Raw genomic sequence first — 27,069 nt, 5'->3', positions numbered from 1 at the left:
GGCAGCCCCCACCCCTAAACAAGTACTTATTAGAAAATTCCTGGTGTCTAGTGGACTTTCTACCACCCCACCCCACCCCCCCCCCCCCGGGGGGCAGAAAGACTAATGGTGCCAAAACAATTTATGGGGGAAGCAAAGGCCCTTGCCCAAGGGGCCGCTCCCCCCTCCCTGGTGCCTAGTGGGTGGATCCCTGCTTGGGGATCGCCATCCTGGGGCAATCCCAAAGCAGGGATCCACTAGGGATTCTCCCCTTTCCAATCATACCTCTCCTGAGTTTCTACATGCTCAGGGGGCTGAGATAGCCCCCTGAGCACGTATAAACAAACTGAAATGAGCCTCTTGGCCAGAGGGATTTCCTACACGATGTTTCACAACGAGCTGGACTCATCATGAACACACGCCCACTGTGTTCCATGACTACTCCAGCTCGTCATGAGCATCGTAGGGGTTAAAAACTTTCCTATCTACTTTAGTCAGAGTGATGGGGTTATCAAAATATTCTTGATGGCCTAATTTGCACAAAAATTCCTTAACATACTTAAGCCATCCTATGTGTGAAGCCCCATCTAACCCACAGCAGTCGCTGATCATTTGGCGATTTAGGATGGTCTGCTCTGTAGTCCAAATGTGGTGCCACAGAAGAATTGGTTGAATGCCAATGATATCCTCTAAATGCGATAAGCCCAATTCAGAGTGACAATTAAAAGTGGAGACACTAGCCGGCACAGCAAGCAGATGTCTAAGGAATCTGTTTTCAGCCCTCTGCAAAGTTGTCACTTCTGTGTGTCCCCAGATGCCTGCTCCATAGGTCGCTATTGACACGCATTAAGCTTTATAAATATGAAGTAGTTCGGGGGGGGGCGGAGTCTACCCAATTTTCTGCCAGAATTAGTCTCAAGGCTGCCAGTGCCTTAGGAAATAACAATCTCCTTAGATTAACAGCCTGTGTCCATGAGCCAGTGCGGTCAAATAGGACCTCCAAATATGAGAAAGTATTAGCACAGGTTAGACAATTCATCTCTAAGAAGAACGGGCGACACTTGTTGCTTCCCAAGCCACATTTTAATATGAATGTTTTGGATGCATTGACTGTAAGACCCAAATTGGACATAAAATTTGCAAAGCTAAATAAAACCTTCTGAAGACTATAGTGCGTGCCATAAGCACCGTGTCATCAGCATACATAAGCACAGGGTATATCATTTATGTGCAATAGACGCCTAGTTTAGTAAAGATTATATGACTAGCCACTGTTACTTTTTTCAGTATTTAAAGATTATGGTACTGCCACATAATCTCACTAATAATTGTCAGAATTAGTCTCAAGGCTGCCAGTGCCTTAGGAAATAACAATCTCCTTAGATTAACAACCTGTGTCCATGAGCCAGTGCGGTCAAATAGGACCTCCAAATATGAGAAAGTATTAGCACAGGTTAGACAATTCATCTCGTTTAGTAAAGATTATATGACTAGCCACTGTTACTTTTTTCAGTATTTAAAGATTATGGTACTGCCACATAATCTCACTAATAATTGCCAAAAAGTTGTCACTAACATCACTTAATGGCTCCAAGTTATATAAAACCTGTAAGAATAAAAATGTGAACAGTTTTTCCTATTAATCGCATGAGTATGTTCTACACTATTAAAACAGTCAGATTTTACCTGGTCATTACTTTCTTTCTTTAGTTCACTTTCATTAAATTCATTAAAGATTCTGAGGCATTCTTCCATTGGGTCATCTGAATCAGAAAGGTCGATATCCTGTTCAGAATTGTCTGATACTTCTGAAGATGAATCCACCACAATTACTTCACTTTCTTTAACCATAATCTTGCCATGCTCGGACTTCACAATCTCTTGTGTATTTGAATCTTTGATGAAATTGGATTGGCTCGATGGAACAACAATGCCACTTGAAATCATGCTCCCGGACGCGTAAACCTTGTGTGCTTGTAGCACTGGTGCCAAATCAGGACTGGAAGAGTCCTGCACCAACACTGCGCTCTCTTTAACATCACACTGCAATTCTGATGTTGAAATGTCTCCACTGTGTATAGGGCGCTCATGATTTATTTCTTTATACCGAGGAAGAGCTTCGGATAACTGACAAAAGCTTTCATTCTTTGATTCTTCTTTCTTGGATTCTTCTTTTTCTATTGTAGTTAATACAACGAGCTCATCTGCTTGTGTTCTATCTAGCAGTACAGAAGATGTATCTAGCAGTACAGAAGATTTATCATCATGTTTTTTTCCCTTTAAAACATGCGGTGGCTCCAGATGCTGTTCAAGCTGCTTGTTCACCAACGTGCACTGGTTTCTGTCGCATCTGTCCACAGAAATAGGAGCCAGTTTGGCCTCATCATTCTCAATAATCTCAACATACTTATCTGTGTTCTTTGAGCCGTCTTCTCTGGAGTTAACACACCCATTCATTTCCACATGTCCCGGTAAACAGCTCTTTTTCATAACTCGAGGTTTTTTTAAGACTGGTTGTAAAGGAGGCTCATCAATGACTAGATCATCATCATCGTCCGATACCTGGAGCGTAATTTCAACTTTTATGGGTGATGCAACTTTTGAAGTATTATTCGTATTATTTTCTATGCTTTCACCAATCAATGCTTTTGAACGCTTTAATCTTGCTGCACCATTTTTAGACACCTTGGCTTTAGAGGAACACAGAAGGCCTGCAGAATAATTTAACAAGGGGTCATACTCAAGATCAGTAGCTGGACACCGACGATCGACAACATACTTCTTTGCTTTGCTCAGTTTTTTGGTGACAGGAGTCTCTTTTTCCTCGCCTTTGACAGAGGTATGCACCTCTTTTGAGGAGCAGGATGTCTCATTTTCATTCACATCAGTTACTGATGCAGACACAATAGTCTCAGGCGATTTCGGCTCGGTCTTGTATAGCGACAGTTTCATTTGTTCTTCTTCCACTTCAGTTTTGACATCTTCAATTGCTTTTTTAATTCTTTCTAGCTCTTGTAAATTATTCCCCAATTCTGTGGATGAGAAAGTGTTATTAAATAATACCAAACATGCTAATATAGTTACAAACATGCATCCATAAATATCAAAACGGCAAATGTATGTCATGTCTAACTGCACAAACAATTCAGCCAAGAAAAGGCTAATGGGGCCAGTAACAAACAACCCTATATTCGAGACGTATAAGATCTCCTAAATTGCAATTAAAGCTGTATCTAAGGAAGAAGCAATTTTGTCATCAATAGAGACTGTATAAAAGTTTAAAGATATTTAAACAAAGATTGTCCTAACGTTCACTTGGTTAGCAGAGGCTTACTTCAAATGTGAAGCATGCAAAAGCAGATGCAGGGGCCCAAGACCAAGTGAAGGTGGGTGTTCATGCACCAACAAAGTTGTAGGTGAATACCTTGACGGACAAGCTATCTGCTACTGGACATGCTAAGCCCCAGTGGTTGGGAGTGTGGGGGGGGGGGGGGGGGGGGTATAGGGAAGCAGATTTAAAGGATGCCATAAACCAAGGGGCTGGACGGCACAGGGATACATGGGCAGGTCCCATTCAGTTACAGAACAGGTCTGGCTAAGTTTATCACAGTACTAGGAGAATCAAGACAACATTCTGTTTGTTAGGAGGCAGATACACCTTACTCTAGGATTACTGCTTTGCCCCTCCATGACCTGTTTCCAATCAGTAAAGTGTAAATTTTGGCCAGGGGGCATCTCAATGTATTTCACCTTTTGAGAACACTCAAAATCGGAGTGGTTTCTGACAACTGAAGGTTCGTGAGCACCAAAATCAGGTCGCAATTAAACGTAGGAGACAACTGCTAATTATTTTGCACAAAATTAAGGCTTAATGGATTCTTGGCTGATTTTGGGAAAGCCATACAAGATGGTCCTCCGTGGTTAGACCATGAAGCATTTAGAGGAAGAGCTTAAGGTGACCGGGAGGCTCAGTTGCTTGCATCCAAGACTTCGGCGCACAACCAATAGCTCAGTGTACTGGAAGAGGAGATGGACTTCAAGATTAATCAGTTACAGTCTGTGCAGATCTCTGGGCCTAATGGCCTTCCTGTACAGGTTTTTAAGAGGATGTAAAGTGAACTGTACATCACGTTGTTAAATATTTGAGGCAGCACAGGAAGAGGAAACCGAGATACTATTTATTGAATCATTGCACTCATGTAAACTATACCAGCCTGTTGCGGCAATCTTATTGCTGCTTGAAACGAATTAATGTGGAAACAAATTTTGTAGAAAGTATTTACAAACAGATGGTGAGGGGGGGTTCACAAATCTACTCAGTTGTATGCCTTATAGATCTACTATGTGTACCTAGAAGAAGTTGTATGGTTCCATCTAGGAATCTGTCAGACTCCAGGGCCCACTAGTTATTAGTGTCCTGGAGGCTGAAAGAGCATTCATTCCATCTGAGTGTTTAAAGGATTTATCATAGGCCAAAGAGTTTACCTGGTTAATTAGCATGGACTGATTTTCTTTATAAGTCTACAACAGTATTGGTTAGGTTAAACTGACGTTTTACATGTGTGTTTGAAGTACAGCAGGGCACAAGTGAGGGGTGTCCTTTGCCCCATATTCTTTGCCCAGCCTACGGAGCCACTTGCAGATTGAGTTAGCAATTATTCAACCTATGATGGGTTTTTGGTGAGGGGACAGTGTGTAAGGCTACATCTCACTATAACAGACATACTTTTATTTTAGGCTGACCATGAATTTACAATCTTGCAGGTTATGGATATGTTTAGTATGTTTGCTGGATACCTTGGATTTAGTGTTAATTGGACCAATCTGTATTGGTTCAGCTCAGGAATCCTTTAGGGGCGGCTATAGCGCATTGCTCCCTTAAAGAGCCATTTTAAGCATCTTCTTTGAAGTATCCTTGCAAGAGACTTGGAGAGATTTTGAGGATTGGAATGTTGCCTCTTGTCCATTTTGGGTAAGGTAACAATTTATAAGATGATCTCACTGCCACGGTTCCTATAAGTCCTATAAAAATCACCATACATTGCCCCAGAGTCCCATAAAAAAAAAGAAAGTAATAGATGTTGCCCTTCACACACAGTTGTAACACTCAAAGATCCCCATAATTTCACTGGTCTGACTGACACCCCTGCATAGTGGTGGCCATGTTAGAGAGGAAATTATTTGTTGCCGCAGTTGGAGGTCATCTCACTGCAGGATGAATCCCTGGTCTAGCTAGAGGACTTGGCGATGGGAAATAGGACATACCTTATATTTACTGAGGAAGGCATTGTAATTGGTTGATATAGCAGGTCTACCGTGCCTAGTTAATCTGGAGACACCATTATGTGTTTGGGAGAATGTTAAAGGGTCACAACTGGGGAAATGTAGCACATTAGACCTCATAGGGATCTCAAAGTTGGAAAACTTGGTGGGTGGAGGCAGGCTTACAATGCTCACTACACTTAAGGCTGAGTTTGTTTTAACAGATGCTGAACATTACAGAAACCTTTATGTGCAGCACATACAAGCGAATGAACAGTTGGATTGCAGTGAAATTGAGAATATGACCGAAAGCTAAAGTGCTTATGAAGGGAAATGATAGAAAAGGCCACACCCAGCATTAACATGATATTTATACTCATGGAGTACTTAATCAGAAACCTAAAATGGAACATAGTCAAGTTAAACTGTTTCCTTTGATGACAGACTAAATTAACTCATCCCAGAAAGGGGTTATCCAGTCCATCCTGCACTTAATTCAACTTACAATATTGTCTAGTGTAAATTGCTTCAAACAAGTCTGGTTTCCGACCCCATATGCACTACCTACAGGAAGGTGTTATATCACACAACCTAGGGGTGCGCAGACCTATTTGGCGGCTGGGGCACAGTCAACACTGATGTGGTGATGGCTATTAGTTTACAGTTAGAATAGGACCAACGACTGGCCATGCTTGAGATAGAAGAGGATGAACCACCTAAATATAAGAAGGTCCTATGTAATATAGGTCAAATATTAGCACAGAGTAACATCAGTCGAAACTAAGGTAAAACGTTAAGTACCACGTTTGGATGAATGGTGATGTGGCAATAACTGTTGTATGGGTGTAGAGAAGGCTGTGCATGTGGGTCAAGACTACACACAGAAGTGGGAGAAAATTCGAGCTATAAGTGGTATATGTGGTATATAAGAAACACAGGATGCCCTTTATTCTTAATGACCATTAGAAGATTTTTGGTGCTTTGTTATGTAACCACATACATTCAGAGGGCTGTACACTGGAGGAGTTTTTCTGGGTGGATTGATAGGTGCAATGGCCCGAGATCATGAAATTTCTTATACAGGATTCCATACAATGATGTTCTATTCAGGTTAACTATCACAGTACTTTGCATGGTTTCATATCTTGAAAAAAAAAAACGTTTAGAAAAAAAAGCATTCACCAATAATTGGTGCATCGAACCTATATCTTACACATTGAAATGCATAGCTATTAAAATTTTAATTTTGTCAGAGTTATAACAAGTAGTATAAGTTGCCGAATTTAGGAACGTAAACACTATTGCATCAAGCAACCTTCTTACAAAATAAAGGATATCCACTACCATTAGCTGAATTAAACACACATTCCTATCAAAGCAGTGAAAACAACGAAAAATGAAATTGACAGATTTCAGGCACTCTTGGTCCTTTCATGTGGCCCTTAAGAACTCAACTGCAAAATCTGCTAACAATAAACTGGCCCAAATCCCAGTGTATTGACTTCTGAGCAAGTTACTTTAAAAATATTTTTTAAAGGGCTATAATGGCTATATACCGCTAAGAATGAAAGTCTATGGTCATGCTAAAATGACCATTAACTCAATTTGGATAGTTTTATGCCAATAGGTAGGGGGGTTGCAACAAGGACGTGCATCTCTATCGGATGCGGATCTGACATCACACGCCGGAAAGAGCAGTGCCGGGACACACCAAGCTCCCGATACAGCTCCCAACTATCCAATTCTGCGTTGCAGGCTCCCCAGCTTCTCTCGAGGCACCGGGAGTGTACAAGTGCAACGGCCCTAGCTGGCTGCCACGGAGAGCGAGTCCCGGGCGATCTGTGGAGGCAGCCCGGTTAGCTCTGGGTGCGGCTTGCGGACGCACCTGGTGAGCCTCACTTGCCATTATCACCGCCACCATCACCGCCACCAGCTGCCCCTAATCTCAGGATGCAGGAGGTCTCCAGGGGCTATCTTGTCTCCACGGCAGGAGCTGGGAGGTAGGTGCAGCAGTGGGGGGGAGGGGGGAGAAGGGGGAAGGGGGGCTGGTATCACCTGCCTACAAGGCCAGTTTTGCATCACTAAGCCCTACAGTCTCTATAACCACCCTCCCCCCACACCAGAAACAAAGGTCCGGACACCAGGCGAGAGCACTGTGCAAGGTGGTGTTAGGTGCCACAAGTGCCACGATCTCCATTACAGCCTTGCTAGCTACTGTTGCATCTAGCCCCCTCAACCTCACTACGTTGTCACCCTGCCCTGTTCTAGTTCCGGATAAATCCAGGCAAACCAGGCAGAATCAGTTTGCAACCAGCTCAGCAGCAGTAAAAGATCAGCTGTGAAACAGTAACATCTGCAGCTGTCCACAGTCAACAATTAGCCGCAACTGGTAATAACCAGAAGCCGGCCACCTGTCCAACAGCAGTCATATGAGTTGCTATAATCTTGCTACAATCTCACTGGCCAGATTTCAGGCAGAATGGCTGCGAAGACTACCCTAAAACCCAGAAGGGCAAGGGCCCACACCACGGAGTCTAAGCACCTCGAGCGTTGGAGGACTCAGAATGACACCGATATAGATCAAGAGGCACCTCCAGATGAACCAGCAGCCTCCAGTCTACCAGTGTCCCTGGTTTCCCAGGCAACCCCAAGAGGCGACACAGTAACATAGCCCCTGCCTGCTTCTAGAACCCTGATCGCGAACTTCTTGCAACTGTCGACAAATCAAGCATCAGTTACTTTTACAGAGGCTGACACCCTAGATCCCTTGGAAGACGCCATCCCAGCACTAATTAATTCAACATCAGATATCACAGCAGATGGTACAATGAATTCCCCGAGCACCACAAAAATTCGTCCCATGGCGCAAGAGCACAGCCTGGAGTAGATTGTTCCCCAGCGACGCCCCTAATCTCACTGATTCGACATAAGGAGATGTGGCCAGCAGTCGCCACAGGCAGGAGTCATTCTTCGTTTCCCTATAGCCCCTCAGGCTTCATAGCCCTCTCGGGGTATTCAGTCACCCGTCACTCTGGTTCGGACCTGAGGGATAAAACAAAACAGTACAACGGTGGATTGGGAGGCTGCCTTGATGCATCATAGGGAGGTTGCGATCAAATCACACCTCTGACTCATTCAATACAAAATACTACACAGGATATACTTCGACAGGGCTCGACTCCACCGAATGGGCCGGGCAAGTGATCCCAATTGCTTGCGCTGCGACCTTCCGCAGGGGGACTTTTACCATACCATCTGGGACTGCCCCGTCATCCACACATTCTGGGCACAAATAATGGGAGAGTTGAGTAAGGTGCTTGAGAGTACACCTCCCCTAGAACCCAAATTTGTGCTGCTGGGAATATCCCACGACGTTGATTTGAGTCGCCCACACCTTATCTTTGCATTATTGGCGCTAGTGGTGGCGAAAAGTGATGTGGCTCGTGCATGGAGACGGTGCTACCCCCACAGCTGGAGGAATGGAGACGGGGAATGGACCACTACAAGTTCCGAAAAGTGTGGGGGAAACGGAGGAGGTATCATGGTCTGGATGGGGGTGCTGGACCCTGTATAGTGAAGGGTGGGCATCCTCGAATTTCACTGTGGTTGAGGACGGAGTGCTATGGGACATGTGCAACAGTCAATGGGGGAGGGCAGGCGGAGAGGGGGGTAGACTCCCCAATATGTCACTGGTTCTAGAGCTGACTTTATGGTGGATTTATGTAATGGATAGAGGCTATGGAAGGCGGGTGGGCGAGGGAGAGGGGACCTGGGAGCAAGTGTGACCATCTGTACCACGTTGGTTGTTTGGTTGAAAATGCAAATAAAAATATATATTTTTTAAAAACCCAGCACAAACCCAGCCAAGACAGCCCAGTATTTCCAGCAGACCTTGAACCCATAAGACGCAGATAAGATTCAAATTGGAAACGCCTTGCTTGGACTCACCATCCAGACTCGCCTATGGCAGGCTTAAAAGAGTCAGAAGGGGCGCTGTGCATCACCTTGCTCTAGGATTTTCAACTTAACTATTCTCATTCTCACCGGGACCTCCTTCATCTACATCAAGCCTCTTCAAGGAAGAAATGCCTGAAATAGGTGCCGAAAGCAGAGAATAGTGCATCCCAAGATCTAGTGCCCATCCTTGCAAGCCAGACTCCTCATTCCAGGGCCATCACATGTCAACCAACAACTCATCCATTCTAACCACACAAGTAACCGACGTGTTGCCCTCCCTGCTGACCACAAGTCACGCCATGGCCACAGCTCTATCCTATCCTTCAGACAAAATAGAAGTTCAAGTAGACATCCTCAGCTCTCTAGCTACCCTTATCACGGGCATCAACAGCAAATAGGAGACCCTGAACAATCTGATAAAGCGTGCACAAACTGCAGTTGAATTGACAGACCCCCATAAATTCAGAGGGGTACGTGCTTGTGCTCCCCAATCCCAAACAGCTGACCACACTGCTATAAGCCATGGAAACCTTGCTGCAGGATCTTAAGTTGCAGCTCCCCCCTTTCCATCTTGCAGTAAAAGAGCATACATTACAGTCTCCTCCCAAGGAAACTGACAAGATGCAAGGCCCCCAAAATGCCTTTCTACAAACTTAGAAAGAGCAAAAGAACAATGGATTTCTTGACTGGGGGTGAATGTATGATTTATTCAGCATTTCGTCCATCATTTATTTGCGAAGTACTTGTCACCCTAAGTGGGATGGGTATGCCCAGACAGGAGTCCCTTGCTTACTGTGCCACTGGATTCAAGCTAGCCTGTCTGATCAAGGATAATACCCAGAAACTGGTCCCAGGATGCTGGTTTCCGGTCCAGGGAGGACCTGGCTTGGCAGTTCGGTCTGGACTGTTCCTATGAGGCACAGGGTCAAGACTGATTTGCATATGGCTGGGTGTAAACAGGGGTGGCATGGTGAGAAAAAGAACAATGGATTTAACCCAGATCTCTTGACTGGGGTTGAATGTACGATTGTTAGACTTGCCATCTTTTGGCGTGTTTCCCCTGAGTTTTTGCCTCCTGACCTCCCGGTTTTGACTCGGTTTTTGCTGGTGTAACGGTTCTGCGCACTTTTCGCACTGCTTATCAGTGGGAAGGTGCAGGCGCTCTGTGTAAATTGTGTTATGGATTGGCGTTTCCCTGATTGGATATTTGATTTACTTGTTAGTCCTTAGTAAAGTGCACTGAATGTGCCAGGGCCCGTGAATCAAATTCTACTCGTGGGCCTGCAGCACTGATTGTGCCACCCACGTGAGTAGCCCTGAATAGGTACCTCAGACTTGCCATTGCGGAGTCTGCGCGCAGTTTGAAACTGCCATGTCGACTTGGCCAGTGCACACACTTGCCTGTCCCTAACCTTCCCTTTTCTGACATGTAAGGCACCCCTAAGGTAGGCCCAAGGTACCCCTGTGGGCAGGGTGCAGTGTATGTGAAAGGTGGGAAATACCAGAGTGTTTGTGTGTGGCATGTCCCGATAGTGAACTACAGCCAATTTCGTTTTTCACTATTGCAAGGCTACCGGTTCCCCATAGGAGAGAATGGGAGGTTTGTTTATAACATCTTATAAACTTAACTGGCCCAGGGAATTAGGTAGGAAAATGAAGTATAGTATGCCTGAACTCAGAATCTAAAGATGCATCTTTTAGTGAAGGTGATTTTTACATTCTGTGTTTGAAAATACCACTTTTTGAAAGAAGGCATTTTCTTGCTCAGTCACCCCGTGTGCCTCTACTGGAATGTGGATTGCCTGTCTGGGTTTTGGATGACAGAAGGCTGGGGAGCCAGAGGGGCTCCAGATAGTCTAGGTAGGTCAGGAAAGGGTTGAATAGACCTGGGCTGCAATGGGGGAATGTGGGGGGGGGGGGGGGGAAGGATATTTCCTTGCACCTCAAAGGGCCTGGTCTGCCTCCGACAATGCCGTCTCCACCTCCTGCCAGGAAATCACACCAGAAAAGGCCGAACTTGTTCTGGCCGGGCACAGATACCCTCTGCGTGCAAGATCAAAGGATTTTTGTGTACAAACACTGGGGCCCAGACCCCTGAACTTTAGAACTCATCTGGATCAAGAAGACTGCCAAGAAGAAGAGCTGGATGAGCTGTGAGGAGGAACTACCACTTTGCTGTGTGCTTTGCTGGGTTGACCTGCAATGGCTGCTTCTGTCTTGGGCAGTGAAAGGCCTGGACTGGACTTTCTGCAACCTAATTTGTGAGTCTCTCCAAGGGCTTGAAGTAGAGCTTGCCCCCTGTTCATCAAGTCTCAGGAACAGCAAAGACTTCAAGCCCTTCTGCCCGCAGCACTGAGTACTGTGTGTTTTGTGCTGTATCAGTGGAAAAGCAAGTAGACTTCTACGACGCCACTGCAGACTCCGTGGCCTGAAGGCACGCAGAGGGCACCGCCGCACAATGCTTAATTTGTAAAAAACATTAAGTCCAGGTGCTCACATTTTTATTGGAGGCCACGCCCACTACCCAAGCTTCACCCATGTCCTCGACTGGCTCCACCCCCTTACTCTAGTGGTGAGATATGAAAGGAGGGTGGGTGGAAGAAGAGGAAGCAGAATGGTAGTGGATGCTGTGATTGTTTGCTTGCGGGAGTTAATAAATTAAGGGTGATTAAGGGTGGGCGCATAGGTTGTTGAGAGTATTAGTGTGGAGGGGATTGTTTTTATTGTATTTCTGAAAGCTAGTTGCATGCCTCTCCTAATAAATCAACTTTTCTCTCTCTAATGGGTGTCTTGCTTCTTTATGCCCCATCTTGCTGTCAGAGTCGGTATGTGCATTATGTGGGCTGTATGGCTATGGCAATATTTTTTATTTTGACTTCACCATTTTCCACCACATCCTGGGACTAACCGTATGAAATTTTAAAGCATATGAGGAGAATCTGCGCTCGCTGCTGGGGCTAGCACTAAATGATTACTGATTTTCCTCCCAAACAATAGTGGTTTGCCACAAAGGCATCACCACCACAACATGTGACATTTAGGCACAAAGCACAATATGAGAATCTGCACAGTGCGGGGCCTCTGGGGTCTCGGGACATCCAGCAAACAAACAGACAAATGTGGCCAGCAGCAGGAAACGTTAGCTATATTTCACCACCTGTATGGCCCTCCCTGATCTCATGGACGTTCAGAGTGTTCATATTTTGGAATAACGTGCTCAAAAAGGAAGAACGCTGCAGGGATTAAAGCAATGTCTGCTTTGCATGTCCAGAAAGCATGCTTCCAATACATTCTCTGATCTTTTAGCAGAATTCAGTCTGTCTACAGGAAGCCCAAGAAAGAGCAGTAAAAGTTATGCTGGTACAAGTGTATACTTAAATTAAATGTATCCGGTAATGTTTTTGCAGATATTGTTCATAAACGTTAGTTAAGATAGCTCAGCCTTTCATCCGTCTGAACACAACTAATCCTTACATTTTTTATGCACAATGAAATAATTCTACATAGTCCGTTAGTGACAGCTATCACAACAGTTGACAACTTAGCAGATTGGCACTTAAAATAAATGTATAGGACATGGGCCCCAAATCCTACTTAGACAATGAAATGACATCATGCGGCCTCCGTTGAGTGTTCACTTTAAACCAAACCTTGCAAAACATAGGAGGCAGAAGTAGGAGCAGCAATGTTTAAGTGATCTGCATCATAGAGTTGAAGGGTCGTATTAGATAAACTTGAGCAAGGAAGCACCATTTTGTGCTTGAGCTAAGGGAATGCCTCAGTACTGAACCACCTGCATGCACAAGCATGAGGCTTGATGTTGTGGAATAGAAATAAACTTAAAACTGGTGCATTCCAACATACTGCACACCGGGAAGAAGTTAAACAAGAATTATAAATAACTAAATATATCAGGATTCCAAAAGATATGATGAAAGTGAAACACAGAAAACCGCATATTTTTATGATTCGAATGATCAACGATTATTAGAACAATAGTGGTTAAGTTAAGGGCACGGCCCTGCCCTTCCTGCCACCTCCTCGCCCGGGGCATTAGACTTCCACTTGCACACGGTGCCCGGCGTCGGAGGCAATATTGCTCGGGTCATAGACGAAACCAAAGCATTAACAATGCTGGTTTAAAATGGAGGAAAACTGATCTCTCTCTCTCTTTCCTGTGCTATGTCTGTATGTTTGCTGACCTTTGCTCATGCTTACTACCTACAGGCACTGCATATTAAAGTGATAAATGAATATTCATATTTTTCAAGAGCTCCCAACATATGCTAACATTCAATATATATATATATATATATATATATATATATATATATATATATATATATTATCTACTGGCGGTCGCCAGTAGATAGTTATAGTTAGGACCGTGTTTCCATAGGAAATCCGCAACATTCTATTTGGAATAACTTTGGCGCCGGTCGACGAATCCTCGCGAAATTTTCAAAACTAATGGGGCGCTACGCTCCGCTCCTACCCTGAAAGTCTCGGGGGGATTCGTCAAGCGGGGGCTGAGAAAAAAGGGGGGTCCCAAAACGCGTTTTCCCCATGCATTTTCCCATAGGACCTTTAGTCCGAGCTACAGCCCGAACGGCTGAACAGAATTACTTGAAATTTGGCAGAGAGGTAGTCCTCAGGTCAAGGATGTGCTTTTTGTAGGTCTGGTGTAAATCTGTTCAGTAGGTCCTGAGAAAATACCATTTAAATCAATATATATATCTGTAAGCGCGCTCCGTGCGCTTACCGTAAGCTTACCGTACGCGTACGGTGCCGTGCTCGAGCTCAATTCTGATTGGTGGTTACATGACTGTAAACATTCGAATCGGTCGAAATCAGGAAGTGTCGGCCGCCATTTTCTGTCTCTCGCACTGAGAAACAAAGGTGGGGAACGTGAAAAGGGGGCAACGAAGAGAGTTGCAGACCCCCTAGTGTTTGTCAGGGGGTCCAAGAAGGACCCAAAAGTACGAAAAATACAGTTAATAATTTTTAAAAAAAATCGCGGAGTGCGCGTACGGTAAGCTTACCGTACGCGCACGGCAAAAAAAATAAAAAAATAAATAAAGAAGTAACAATCACATCTATTAAATAAATTAAAGGACCCCCAAGGGAGAAAAAAATAAATGTTACTGTGTAAAAAAAAGGGAGGCGCGCACGGCATGGACTGCGCAACGTGGGTGCTCGTTGCGCGAAGCGCACCGAGCGCCCACAGCGCGCGCACGGTGGAGCACAGTGAAAAACCAGAAAAAAAAATAAAAATACATAACTTAGCATTTAAAAAACCGTACAAATTCACTGAAAAAACCATAGGTTTCACACACGTTATAGTTAGGAATTATCATTTACAAAACCTTGCAAATTCACTTAAAAAACCATAGGTTTCACACATGTTATAGTTCGCTGTACATTTCACTCGTAAAAAACCAATGAAATTCCACGTTATAGTTAGATCAGGTAACTATAACTTGCGCGACCGCAATCCACAATGTGTAATTTCAGATGTCATCATTGATGTCATGAGTGATGTCACTGACCATGTCATGAGTGATGTAATATGTGACGTCATGAGCAGTTTATTGTGGGCGCGCAAGTTATAGTTACCTGATCTAACTATAACGTGGAATTTCATTGGTTTTTTACGAGTGAAATGTACAGCTAACTATAACATGTGTGAAACCTATGGTTTTTTAAGTGAATATATATATATATATATATATATATATATATATATATATATATGGAAGAAAAGGTATGCCCCTAGGTGGGACGCACTCACAGAGGTTCCGTAAAGGTCAGGGAAGGTCCGGTGTTGTACCCCACCCCAGCATTCCTGACGCGTTTCGGGCCAACGCCCTTCATCAAAGGTGAGCTGCTTGAAAGGAATACAAACAGGGCTTCCAGTATTTTTCCCTCTTTTATTCACAAAATTTGCCACAGGTGTGTATTTTTCGCATAGCATCCTGGGACTGGAAGTCCAAAAGTCTTTCCCATGTGGGCTGTATTCACTTCCCGGGCACTTTCACAACAATCCATCGTGAGCACAGCACCAGTGCCTCCCCCAGTGCAAACAACCATCCTCTGTTCCGTTTTCTGCAGCCTGGTAGAGCCGCAGCGGATCCACATGTGACATGGCGGTGCAGTCCCGCGACCGGGCTGGCCGCTAAATGTGGAAGAAAAGGTATGCCCCTAGGTGGGACGCACTCACAGAGGTTCCGTAAAGGTCAGGGAAGGTCCGGTGTTGTACCCCACCCCAGCATTCCTGACGCGTTTCGGGCCAACGCCCTTCATCAAAGGTGAGCTGCTTGAAAGGAATACAAACAGGGCTTCCAGTATTTTTCCCTCTTTTATTCACCTAGGGGCATACCTTTTCTTCCACATTTAGCGGCCAGCCCGGTCGCGGGACTGCACCGCCATGTCACATGTGGATCCGCTGCGGCTCTACCAGGCTGCAGAAAACGGAACAGAGGATGGTTGTTTGCACTGGGGGAGGCACTGGTGCTGTGCTCACGATGGATTGTTGTGAAAGTGCCCGGGAAGTGAATACAGCCCACATGGGAAAGACTTTTGGACTTCCAGTCCCAGGATGCTATGCGAAAAATACACACCTGTGGCAAATTTTGTGAATAAAAGAGGGAAAAATACTGGAAGCCCTGTTTGTATTCCTTTCAAGCAGCTCACCTTTGATGAAGGGCGTTGGCCCGAAACGCGTCAGGAATGCTGGGGTGGGGTACAACACCGGACCTTCCCTGACCTTTACGGAACCTCTGTGAGTGCGTCCCACCTAGGGGCATACCTTTTCTTCCATATATATATATATATATATATATATATATATATATATATATATATATATATATATATATATATATAGTAATGAAACTTGCAATTCGAAATTAGCTTAGATTTTGTTTCTAATTTATACTTTTACAAAAGCACACAGCTTCCCCTGCTCTCTGAAAGGCACACCACTCACCCTTCACTCAGAGGACACCTATGACACTACACTCAGACAGGGAAACCATTTACTCTGATCAACAAAGACACCACATACAGGGTGATCTCTCTCACCTTGCACTCACACAGGCCCAGTGCTCACCTTGCACTCAAGTACACCGCTCACCTTTCACTCACATGGGTAAACCTCTCACCTTTCACTCACATGGGTAAACCTCTCACCTTTCACTCACATGGGTAAACCTCTCACCTTTCACTCACATGGGTAAACCTCTCACCTTTCACTCACATGGGTAAACCTCTCACCTTTCACTCACATGGGTAAACCTCTCACCTTTCACTCACATGGGTAAACCTCTCAGCTTGCACTCACACAAGTACACTGCTCACCTCTCAGCTTGCATTCACACCGGTACACCTCTCAGCTTGCATTCACACCGGTACACCTCTCACCTTGCATTCACACCGGTACACCTCTCACCTTGCACTCACACCGGTACACCTCTCACCTTGCACTCACACCGGTACATCTCTCACCTTGCACTCACACCGGTACACCTCTCACCTTGCACTCACACCGGTACACCTCTCACCTTGCACTCACACCGGTACACCTCTCACCTTGCACTCACACCGGTACACCTCTCACCTTGCACTCACACCGGTACACCTCTCACCTTGCACTCACACCGGTACACCTCTCACCTTGCACTCACACCGGTACACCTCTCACCTTGCACTCACACCGGAACACCTCTCATTTTGCATTCACACGTGCCCACTGCACCCTCTGAAGTCATACAGGCACAACTCTCCCCCTTCACTCAGAGGAAGATCCTTCATTCAGCTGTTACAGCAGCACACCACTCATAACATGCCCAGGGGCCTAACCCTGCACTCAACTGGTCGCAGCTGTCACCTGGTACTCAACAAAAGCACATCACTCACAGTGCCATACCTCCCTCATTGCATCTAAACCGGCCCACCCCTCAGCAAGCACTCAGGCACACTGCTCACTTTGCAATGACACAGTTAACCTTGCACTGATATGGACACACCTCTCAACCGTACACTCACAGGGACACACCCTTCACCTTCACCATATAGCACACCACTCAATACACATACACACCGCTCATAAGGACACAACCCTAGCACTGCACTCACACGGACAGCGCTCACCCTACACTCACAGGGACACACCCTTCATTCAGCAGTAGCACACCACTCACTACACATGCACACCACTCACAAAGGCGCACTCGATACTTAAACAACTTACAGTGGCGGACTGATCATCAGCCAGTCATATGGGCAGAAAGGCTGCTCACCTTGCACTGACGAGGATACACCCTCCACTCTGCACCTACACACTGACAATCAGTCACAAAGCTAGTCAGGTTCCATTGTTGGCAAATGTATCCTTTTAATGCACAACAAAAGATTCACCAAGTGACGCACTATGAAATTAGCATGGGCTGTCTGCTCGCCCAGACTCAGAGCTGCCCCTTCAAGCCCTGACGTGTATTGTTTCTGCTCACCAGCCGTTTAATGGGCATATATTCACATTATGAATGCAGTGCTCCCTTCAACGCCATGGTGCGCTATCAGTGTTTTTTCGTGTTGTATGTTGCCTGGTTTCCATTGTTGATTTATAAATCAATCATGCTTGCTGTTCCCATGCTTTTGTGGGATTTTCTTATTTTGAGTCAAATTGGTCATATCATTTCCGCACCGCAGCTAGTTTCAAGGAATTGGATTAGGTGAGTGCGCTACATACTCTTTAAAAGTAAAACAGCAAAAATAATAAAATCCAAGGTGCAAGGGTAAAATCAGGCGAGCTCGGCAACCTGGAAAAAGCCATGGTAATGCGGATCTAGGTGTTGACAAGGAACATATGGGCAAGCAGGTTGTTTGGAATATATTAGACAACTTTATAGGGGTGTTGTAGTTTATATTTTTATTTAATCACTGGCCTTTGTGAAGTAGTAGTTAACATCGGGCTTTAAGTGCATACATGAGGTACAATACTTTAACTCGGCACGTGCTGTGCTCATCCTTAAAGTGAATTATTCTATACATGCAGCGAAGGAAATGGGCTGTGTCACAGTGGACAAATAAAATAGGAAATGCAGCGTGAACATCCATCAAAATAAGTCGATTATAAAAAAGCCAGTCCTGGAATATAGCACAGCATATTACACGTACATAGAAGGCTTGGGCAAGTTTTCCAGTGCACTAAAATAGGTCACTGGTGCCTACACAAGGCCCTAATACAGGCCCATCATTCACTCCAAAGTCAGCTGGGAAGTAGTTGGGATCTATTAGGCAATCTTCCACTATTCATTTCTTTTGCAGTGTATAGCGCAAACTTGATCAGAAGGTATCAGAGAGCTTCTCACAAGCACCAGTTGCAGTACAGATGGCCTGGAAAAGCGGAGACTGGCAGCACGGCCTACGTTGCAAACCGTTAGAGACACTTACTCAGCCAGCTGCAAGAACTCCCGGCACCGTCCGATCTGAGCAGCGCTGCGGCCACAGTCCAGGACTCCGAATGCATTCATGACTGCACCAAAAGTGAGGGGACTGCAGTGCAGGGCAGCCGGCCAGGTTGCACACCACCACAGTGGCCACGCACGTCCGAATCAAACACAATTCAAAGTGTGCCAGGCCCGGGCCCTAGTTCTGATTGAACAAATTAAATCACAAGACCCTGTCAGTGACTTTACGCATTGAGTGAAGAAATATTGTAGCTAGCCCTGCCTGAGCCAGCAGTGAACACTCGTGAGGCAAACAATACTGTCTGCTCCAGGTGCGCCTGCAGTGAATGTGGTGATAATATTTAGTTTGCCATAGAAGTGCAGAAGCTTGGTGTAGACCAGGCCCTGATAGAAGTGCCGGTGCTAAGCACCAGAAAGCACCGGCCCAAATGAAGTCCTACCGCCGCACCGCAACCTTGGTCTCACGACTATGCCTGTTGATGCCGCCACCAAGCCGCTGCTTGCACCGTGACCTGTGGGCACCACACTCCACACCGCCTCGCTTCACACCAAAGCCTTGGCACTGCAGAGAGAACCGCCGCAAAGCCGCACCGCGACCTTGGTCTCACTGACTATGCCCGTTGACGCTGCCATCGAGCCTCTGCTCGCACCGCGACCTGTGGGCACCACACTCCGCAGCGCCTTGCTTCACGAGGACGCCTTGGCCTCCCCGCCGCCGCCACTCCACGTCGAAATAGACGCCGCGCTGCTTGCACCGTGGTTTGAGGGCACCGCTTGTAAGTCACACGAAGCACCGCCCTAATCCCACACCTCGGCCCACCGATGCCGGCACCATCAACTCCCGCTCGTCAGCAGATGATAACGCTCCGCAACGACGATGCTGCCGCTTGCACCGTGACCTGCTAGCACCGCGACGAGCACCGCCTTCAACACTTTTTTTGGAGTGCAACTCCCTTATCCTGACTAGAGTGGAGATGTGTGCCTGGCTTCGGCCCTTGCCCTAGCCTACCGGAAATCCCATTTCTAACATTGGTTGTCAGCGGTAAGGATAGGACTTGCGTTTGCACGTGACTTACAGTGATTGGTGTGCACTACTACCATATCGTAGACCATTACGTACCACATATTAGCCGTTTTCTTTTTGGCCGATTTTTGTGATCTTGCCAGGTGAACTTTCTACTTTGTCATGCCGGAATCAATAGCATCATCCGTTGCATCCATGTAAATTGCCTTTGAGGAGGATAGGTTGGAGCTCTACACTCTTAGAGAATTGAAATCCGTTTGCAAAAACCTAAAAGTCCGAGTCAGAGGACTCACTTGGAAGGACAAGCTACAAAAGGCGCAGAGGGCCTGGGTAGCAGCCAGAAACGCCAGTGGGCAATCTGGAGATCTTAGTGGAGAGGTGGAGGAGCCTAGTCCTAGGGTGGATGTGCTGTTGGGAGGGGGGGGAAACCTACCGGCCAGGCAGCAGTGGCCTGTCCCCAGAGGAGCTGAAGGACAGACGGGAAGCAAGGAAAGTAGCCACAGAACTAGAAAAAATTAGATTAGCCATGGAAGAGAAGAGAATGGTATTAGATTGCGAAATCAGAATGAAGGAGCTGGATCGAGAGAAAAGAACCAGCTCAGATGGTGGCAGCAACTCGTCAAGGAAGGCAGACAGAATAGTGCACATCCCTAAGAATGTAGGCAAGGAGTTCAAGAAGGGGGACAACTTACAGGGGTGGTTCCAGGGGTACAAGGCCTCAATCCATATGAATGGGGTCCCTGAAGAGAATTGGGAGCAGGATTATGGCCCCTCTTCCCCGAAGAAGCAAGGGACACTTTAATAGCTTTTGGTAAGGGGTATCTCCTCACCTATCCAGACATGAAGGATGCTTTTGTTACATCCTATAGTTCCTAGTCCTGGCTGCTCAGCTTGCACGAGTATGTCGTCATGGAATGTTGGGAGTGTGTGCATGTTTTGAAGAATGAGCAGTTAGATTGAAGGGGCTGAGCAGCAGGATGCTGCTCCCGGTGGGGCACCCTGTACTATCTTACTTGAACAATAAATCTACTTAACTACATCTCTGGCACCTGGTCTATTTACCACAACAGTACTTTCTTCAGTTACAAAAGCTCTCCTCACCAAGTATGGTCTGACTCCTGTTAAGTACGGGGATCAGTTTAGGTCCAGTAAGAAGTCCGATGCCAACACGTGGTTGGAATGTGTAGATGTGTTTTGCCGATCCTTGGATGGCTAGGTAAAGGGCAGTAATGTGACAGATTTTCAGGGGCTATACAATTGGATTGCATGGGAGCACCTGTTGAGTCTATGCTTTGCAGATCTGCGCCAGCACCTAGTTGATAGTAAGCTGACTGACCCCAGGAAGCTTGCTATGGAGGTGGACCACTGGGTGAGTACCAAGGTCCACAAGAAAGCGTTTGGGGGAGACTCAGCCAAAGGTGGGCAGGGTCCCCAGCAGAAAGGTGGGGGGGAGGGGGACAAGGGTAAAACACAGGATTTCTCTAAAGGGCCCAAAAATAACACCCAGGGTAAAGATTCTCATCCTCCCCGAGATAAGAAGCAAGGGGTCTCGACAGGCAAGCCTGCTGAGACCGGCCCCACAAATGTTTTGAATGTGACCAGGTGGGGTACATGAAAGGGGATCCCAGGTGCTCCAAGGGGGCACAGCCACCCACCGGTGGGCAGTCCAAGATGTTGGCTAGTGTAGCACTTGGGGAGGAGGTGGGTGGGGGACCCTGCAGAAATGACCCTCGTCTCACTAGGGGACAGTGAGATGGTCCCAGGGGCCCAGGTGCCCCCCAACACAAAGAAATACAGCACCTGGGTGACCATCAATGGGAGAAGGGTAGAGGCTCTCGGGGATACTGGAGCCAGTGTGACCTCAATTCGGTGTCACATGGTCTCTGAGAGGCAGGTAGTCCCCGGGGCATTCGACCAAGTAATTGCAGTCGACAATTCAGAGCGCCAGTGTCTGGTGGCGCAGGTTCTTCGGGGGGGAAGGGGGGCCTGTCGATTGTCTGCTCTGTAACGATCTGGGTTGCCAGAGTGGGCATGTGTGTCCACTCGGTCCATGGCTGCTAGAGATGGTGATCAGAGGGACCCGGAGCCTGAAACAGTGGCCCATGTCCCTGCCAAGAGAAAGGGCTGGGGCACGGGAAACCGGCCACCGAAGTTCCCATGGCCCAGGAGGAGGCAGACCTTGAGGGCGACGCCCCGGTGCCTACAGGGGGAACATGTAGCCGCACTGGGGGACATCTCTGAGCTGTCCCATTGGCAGCAAGAAGGGGGTCCCACCAGGGAGGAGTTCTGCCAGGAGTAGAAAGACTGCCCTTCTCTGGAGGGTCTGCGGCGGCAGGCCGCAGCCCAGGCGACTGGTGATCAGTCCGGATCACATTGGACCTACTGGGAGAATGATCTCCTGTACGTCGAGCCTAAGGTTGCGGAACCTGGGTCAGCCCGTGTGCTGGTGGTACCCCAGCGCTTCCGGACCTTCCTACTGGGTCTAGCTCACGACGTGCCTTTGGCAGGACATTTGGGGCAGGACAAGACCTTGGACAGGCTTGTCACCCACGTCTTCTGGCCTCAAATGCGAAGGCAGTCGGATGTGCATTGTCGGTCTTGCCAAACTTGCCAGGCAAGTGGCAAGCGTGGGAAGAAGATCAAAGGTCCTCTCCAACTGTTCCCTTTTGTTGGGACACCCTTTGAAAGGGTAGGGATGGACACTCTGGGGCCACTGGATCCCAAGACAGCCATGGGCAACAGGTACATCCTGGTCTTGGTGGACCATGCCACCCGGTACCCGGAGGCAATCCCTCGCAGGACAACGACGGTGCCAGTGGTGGGCCGGGCATTAATGGGGATCTTTCCTGCGTGGGGTTCCCCAGAGAGAAGGTTTCTGACAGGGGGACCAATTTCATCTGTCAGAAAATCACACCAGAGAAGGCCTAACTGGTTCTGTCCGGGCACAGATACCGTCTGCCTGCAAGATCAAGGATTTTTTGTTACAAATACTGGGGCCCAGACCCCTGAACTTTAGAACTCATCTGGATCAAGAAGACTGCCATGAGGAGCTGGAGAAGCTGTGAGGAGGAACTACCACTTTGCTGTGTGCTTTGCTGGGCTGACCTGCAGTGGCTGCTTCTGTCTTGGGCAGTGAAAGGCCTGGACTGGACTTTCTGCAACCTAATTTGTGAGTCTCTCCAAGGGCTAGAAGTAGAGCTTTCCCCCTGTTCACAAAGTCTCAGGAACAGCAAAGACTTCAAGCCCTTCTGCCCGCAGCATTGGGGACTGTGTTTTGTGCTGTATCAGAGGAAAAGCAACTCGACGGCATCTACGACGCCGCTGCCGACTCCGTGTCCTGAAGACACCTCAGAGGAAATCGCCGCAACACGACCCTGGTCTCACCGACGATGCCATCCGATGTCGCCACCGAGCAGCTGCTTGACCTGTGGGCACCGCGCGCCACACCGCTGCACTTCGCACCGTAGTACCCGACACCTGCCTACGCCAGCGCTCCTGATTCCAGCAGAGGGGAGCTCGACCTGCAACGCGAGTGACTTCAAGGGCCTCATCGCCCTGCACTTCTCACAGGTACTGTTTGCGGGACTTCCCGACACCATAGCTGGTCCGTGACCAGCCAGAACTGTTGGATTTGTTGTTCACAACACCATGGTAGCCAGGGACGAAGCTACCGACATTGAGGAACTTTGGCTTAAACTTATTTTGATAACTACAGTCTTTGTTTTTACAAATAGTATTCTGGATTTTTGTCGTTTTTTTGTCTTGTTTAATTATATCAAATTATTGGATATTTTTCAAAGCTGGTGTGGTGTCCTTTTGTAGTGCATACACTATTAATGTGGGTTATGTGCAAATGCTTTACACACTGCCTCTAAGATAAGCCTGACTGCTCGTGCCAAGCTACCAAGGGGGTGAGCAAGGGTTATTTTAGGAGTGTAACTCCCTTATCCCGACTAGAGTGGAGATTTTTGCCTGGCTTTGGCCCTTGCCCTAGCCTACCGGAAATCCCATTTCTAACAATGATTTATTCAGCATTCCGTCCATTTGTATGCATAGTACTTTTCTACAAACTTAGCACAGACAGCAGAACAACCACTGTTCAATAACTCAGAAAAGCTGCCTGCTCTTCTGCTCAGGCAACATCTACATAGCTGCCTCATCAGCCTATTGGATCCTACTCACCAAAATGCTGGTAAGACTAAGCAAACGCTCCCGCAGACGACTAAGGAAACAAAGGAAGAAAAAAAATCCATAAAGCACTTTCTACAATAAAGCAGGAGTTGTTTTACCCTATCTTCACCTAGACAAATGCCTATAAAATGTATCTCTTCAGATGCCACAGTGCCGCCCCCAGAATCGCCACCAAATCTTCCATCTGCAGACCCGGAGTATGAGGAGGTTGGGGATTACACAGAAGAGGAAACTTACCTTCCTATGGACTATCAATTCTGTGAAGTTATGGACGCATCCATACTACGGGCGGTAATGCAGGTGGTGGCCCCATTGGAGAAGAGACTGGCGGCACTCCAAGCGCAGTGTCAGCAACCCCTCAAACAGAGGGAAGACCACGGGCCCCCAGCCCCCCTACACCAGTGGTTAACCTACCTTGCGTCACCCATCAGAGTGTGGAAAAGTGCAAACGCACAGAAGACCCTAGGGGTTGATTTGGACGCCTTAAAAAGGCTTTTCTTGATGCCAAACCTATTGTAGACACTCCACAATCGGGCCCCTTAAACACAAGCCCACCTTGTCTGCCTCAGACGGATTTAGGGGATGGGGATGATTCACCCAACAACTCGGATGGGGAAGGGGACGGTTCTAGACTGTGGCGCCGGACGCCTAACTCCCTGGGAGGGTCAGACCTCCCGACGGACACAGTTATCTCTGCCCGTGAGGACTTACTGAATCCTGATGATCTATTACATCCTAGATCGTCTGAGTGGTGTCCAGCCCCTAAACTAGCGCCCTACATGGCCACCCAACTTCGAAAACCTTTGGATAAAGAGGTGAGGGGCTGCCTTAAAGGAAAGAATGTCCCCGCCCGCCCTGGAAGGGAAAGTGGCCACGACCCCAGAGATGGACCCCAAAATGGCCACCTTTCTCTGAAAAAGGGATTGAGCGCTCTTGGCACTCATGCCAGGATAAACTCCTGGACATTGCCGGGCCCCTAGCCAAAATAATGGCTATGGCGGAGGACGCCAAGGCCTATGGCTCCCTCATATCCCCCCCGAGACTCTTTCCAACTGGGCCCAACGGGCAATTATACTTTTGGGGAACGCAAATTGCGCGATTTCCCCTGAAAGACGCAGGTCACTCCTTATCAAGATCGACCCCAAGCTGGAGGAACTCTCCACATCCGAGGCTGGGACAATAGCTCAAGGGAACTTATTGGGTGACCCAGTCTTAAGGGAATTGGGCAAGTTTGTCAAAACCTTTAATTCCTTAGATAAGGCGCAATCCTCTATGAAGAGAATCTTTACCGCCCAGTGTTTTTGCGTCAGCCGGACGTGGTAGGGGGCGCTCGTCCAGCCGCCCTTTCCAAACAGCCTCCAAAGGCGGAGAATCAAGAAGTGGCCCGTGGCAGGACCCCGGGAAGTTCGGAAACTTCTACCAGTCGAAGTCCTACCCCGTCGCCGTGGCGGCAGAGGAGGCCAGAGGGACAACTTCAATAACATAAGATGAGTGTGCAAGAATCTATGGGGATCTCAATCAGGGGGCGGTTGGCCCTTTTTCAATCGAATTGGAGGAATATCTTCTCGGATGCATGGGTGCTTCAGTGGGTGGTTTCCACATAGAATTTTATGGGACACCAAACCAACCCAGCCCACCTGCCCCACAGATTTTTTCTCCTGAACAGAAAGCACTGGTGACCCAGGAAGTGAATGACGTCTTACAAAAAGGGGAAATATCTCATTCAATACTCCACCCACACGGCTTCGTCAGCAATATTTTCCTAGTGGAAAAGAGGAACGGCAGCCAAAGAACAGTCAATCTCGAGGAATTCAACTCCTGCTTACTCTACCGGCACTTCAAAATGGAAGGTATTCACCTTCTGCTCCAAATTTCAGATTGGATGGTTTGCCTAGATCTGAAGGACGCCTACCTAGTGGTCCCCATTTTTCCACCACACAGGCGTTTCCTCCAAATTTCATCGGAGTCCCAAATTTTCGAATTCACCGCCCTTCCATTCGGTCTCTCCTCCGCTCCTTGGTGCTTCACCAAGCTGATGAGACCAGTGGTTTAACACCTTCGGGCCCAGGAGATGAGACTTATTGTCTATCTCGACGACATCCTCATGGATCAATCCCCGAAATGCCTATCCCGACATCTGCTGAGGACGATAGACCTTCTGGAGTCTTTGGGATTTGTGATAAACAAGGGCAAATCTGCCCTAGTCCCATCCCAGTCAATGGAATTCCTAGGCTTTGTGGTAAACGCGACGGAAGCGACTCTCAGCCTACCATCGAAGAAATTATCGAAGATCCAACACGAATTACGCAGGACTTTGACCAAATCTCACATCTCACTTCGACAACTAGCAAGGGTGGTGGGACTTCCATCATCCTCCATCTAAGCAATCTTTCCGGGTCCCCTCCATTACAGGACCCTGAAACGCCTCAAAATCGAACACCTTCGAAAGGGTTTATCCTATTCACAAATGGTGCCCCTACTACCCAAAGCCAAAGAGGAGATGGGTTGGTGGTTAGAACACATGGAAGCCTGGAACGGCAGAGCACTCTTCAGCTCTCAACCCGATCTCATAATCGAGTCGGACGCTAGCGGTTCCGGGTGGGGCACACGGTGTGGGGAGTTCTCCACAGGCGGAAAATGGTCCTCCGCCGAGCGCGCTTTGCACATCAATTGCTTGGAATTGATGGCGGGATCCTTCACGATCCGCTGCTGGACCAAAGAGAAAGTGAGGTGTTCTGTACTCTTGAAGATGGACAACGTAGCAACGTACCTGTTACGTTGTCCATCTTTTGGGAGGAACAAGTTCTCAGACATCATCAGACCTGGCCTGAACCCTTTGGGAGTACTGCCTGGCCAACCAGATATCTGTCGGCAGAGCACCTCCCAGGGATCTCCAACCAGGTGGCCGATTGGCACTCCCATCATTTGAGGGATGTCAGTCTGTGGAAACTGAATCCACAGATGTTTTGGCAGATTCAGGACATATGGGGTCCTTTCTCCATGGACCTTTTTGCGTCTCGTCTAGACTTCCAACTACCACGTTACTGCAGTTGGAGACCGGATCCACAGGCAACAGCCTTGGATGCCTTCCTACAGGATTGGAGCACGGAACGACCGAATGCTTTTCCCCCCCTTCACGATGATAACCAGGTTGTCGGCACAAGTGCGCAGACCGAGAGCGGAGGT

General features: G+C 47.4%; 1 protein-coding gene across 3 annotated transcripts in view; it reads right to left on the bottom strand.

The window, feature by feature from the left end:
- The window catches only part of LOC146862153 (RNA exonuclease 1 homolog), a 919,286-nt gene that overhangs the window by 850,326 nt on the left and 41,891 nt on the right, over nt 1-27,069 (bottom strand). For all 3 annotated transcript variants that reach the window (XR_014978103.1, XM_085641330.1, XM_085641329.1), the window contains exon 2: nt 1,666-3,011. Coding sequence is in view for 2 of the 3 variants with exons in the window: in XM_085641330.1 (XP_085497456.1) it covers nt 1,666-3,011 (1,346 nt within the window). In the remaining variant the exon portion in view is untranslated. The remainder of the gene's footprint in view (nt 1-1,665; nt 3,012-27,069) is intronic.

This window comes from Triturus cristatus, chromosome 2_2 (genome assembly GCF_964204655.1).
Source record: "Triturus cristatus chromosome 2_2, aTriCri1.1, whole genome shotgun sequence".
Classification (NCBI taxonomy): Eukaryota; Metazoa; Chordata; class Amphibia; order Caudata; family Salamandridae; genus Triturus; species Triturus cristatus.
This window is presented reverse-complemented; position numbering and strand designations above follow the sequence as displayed.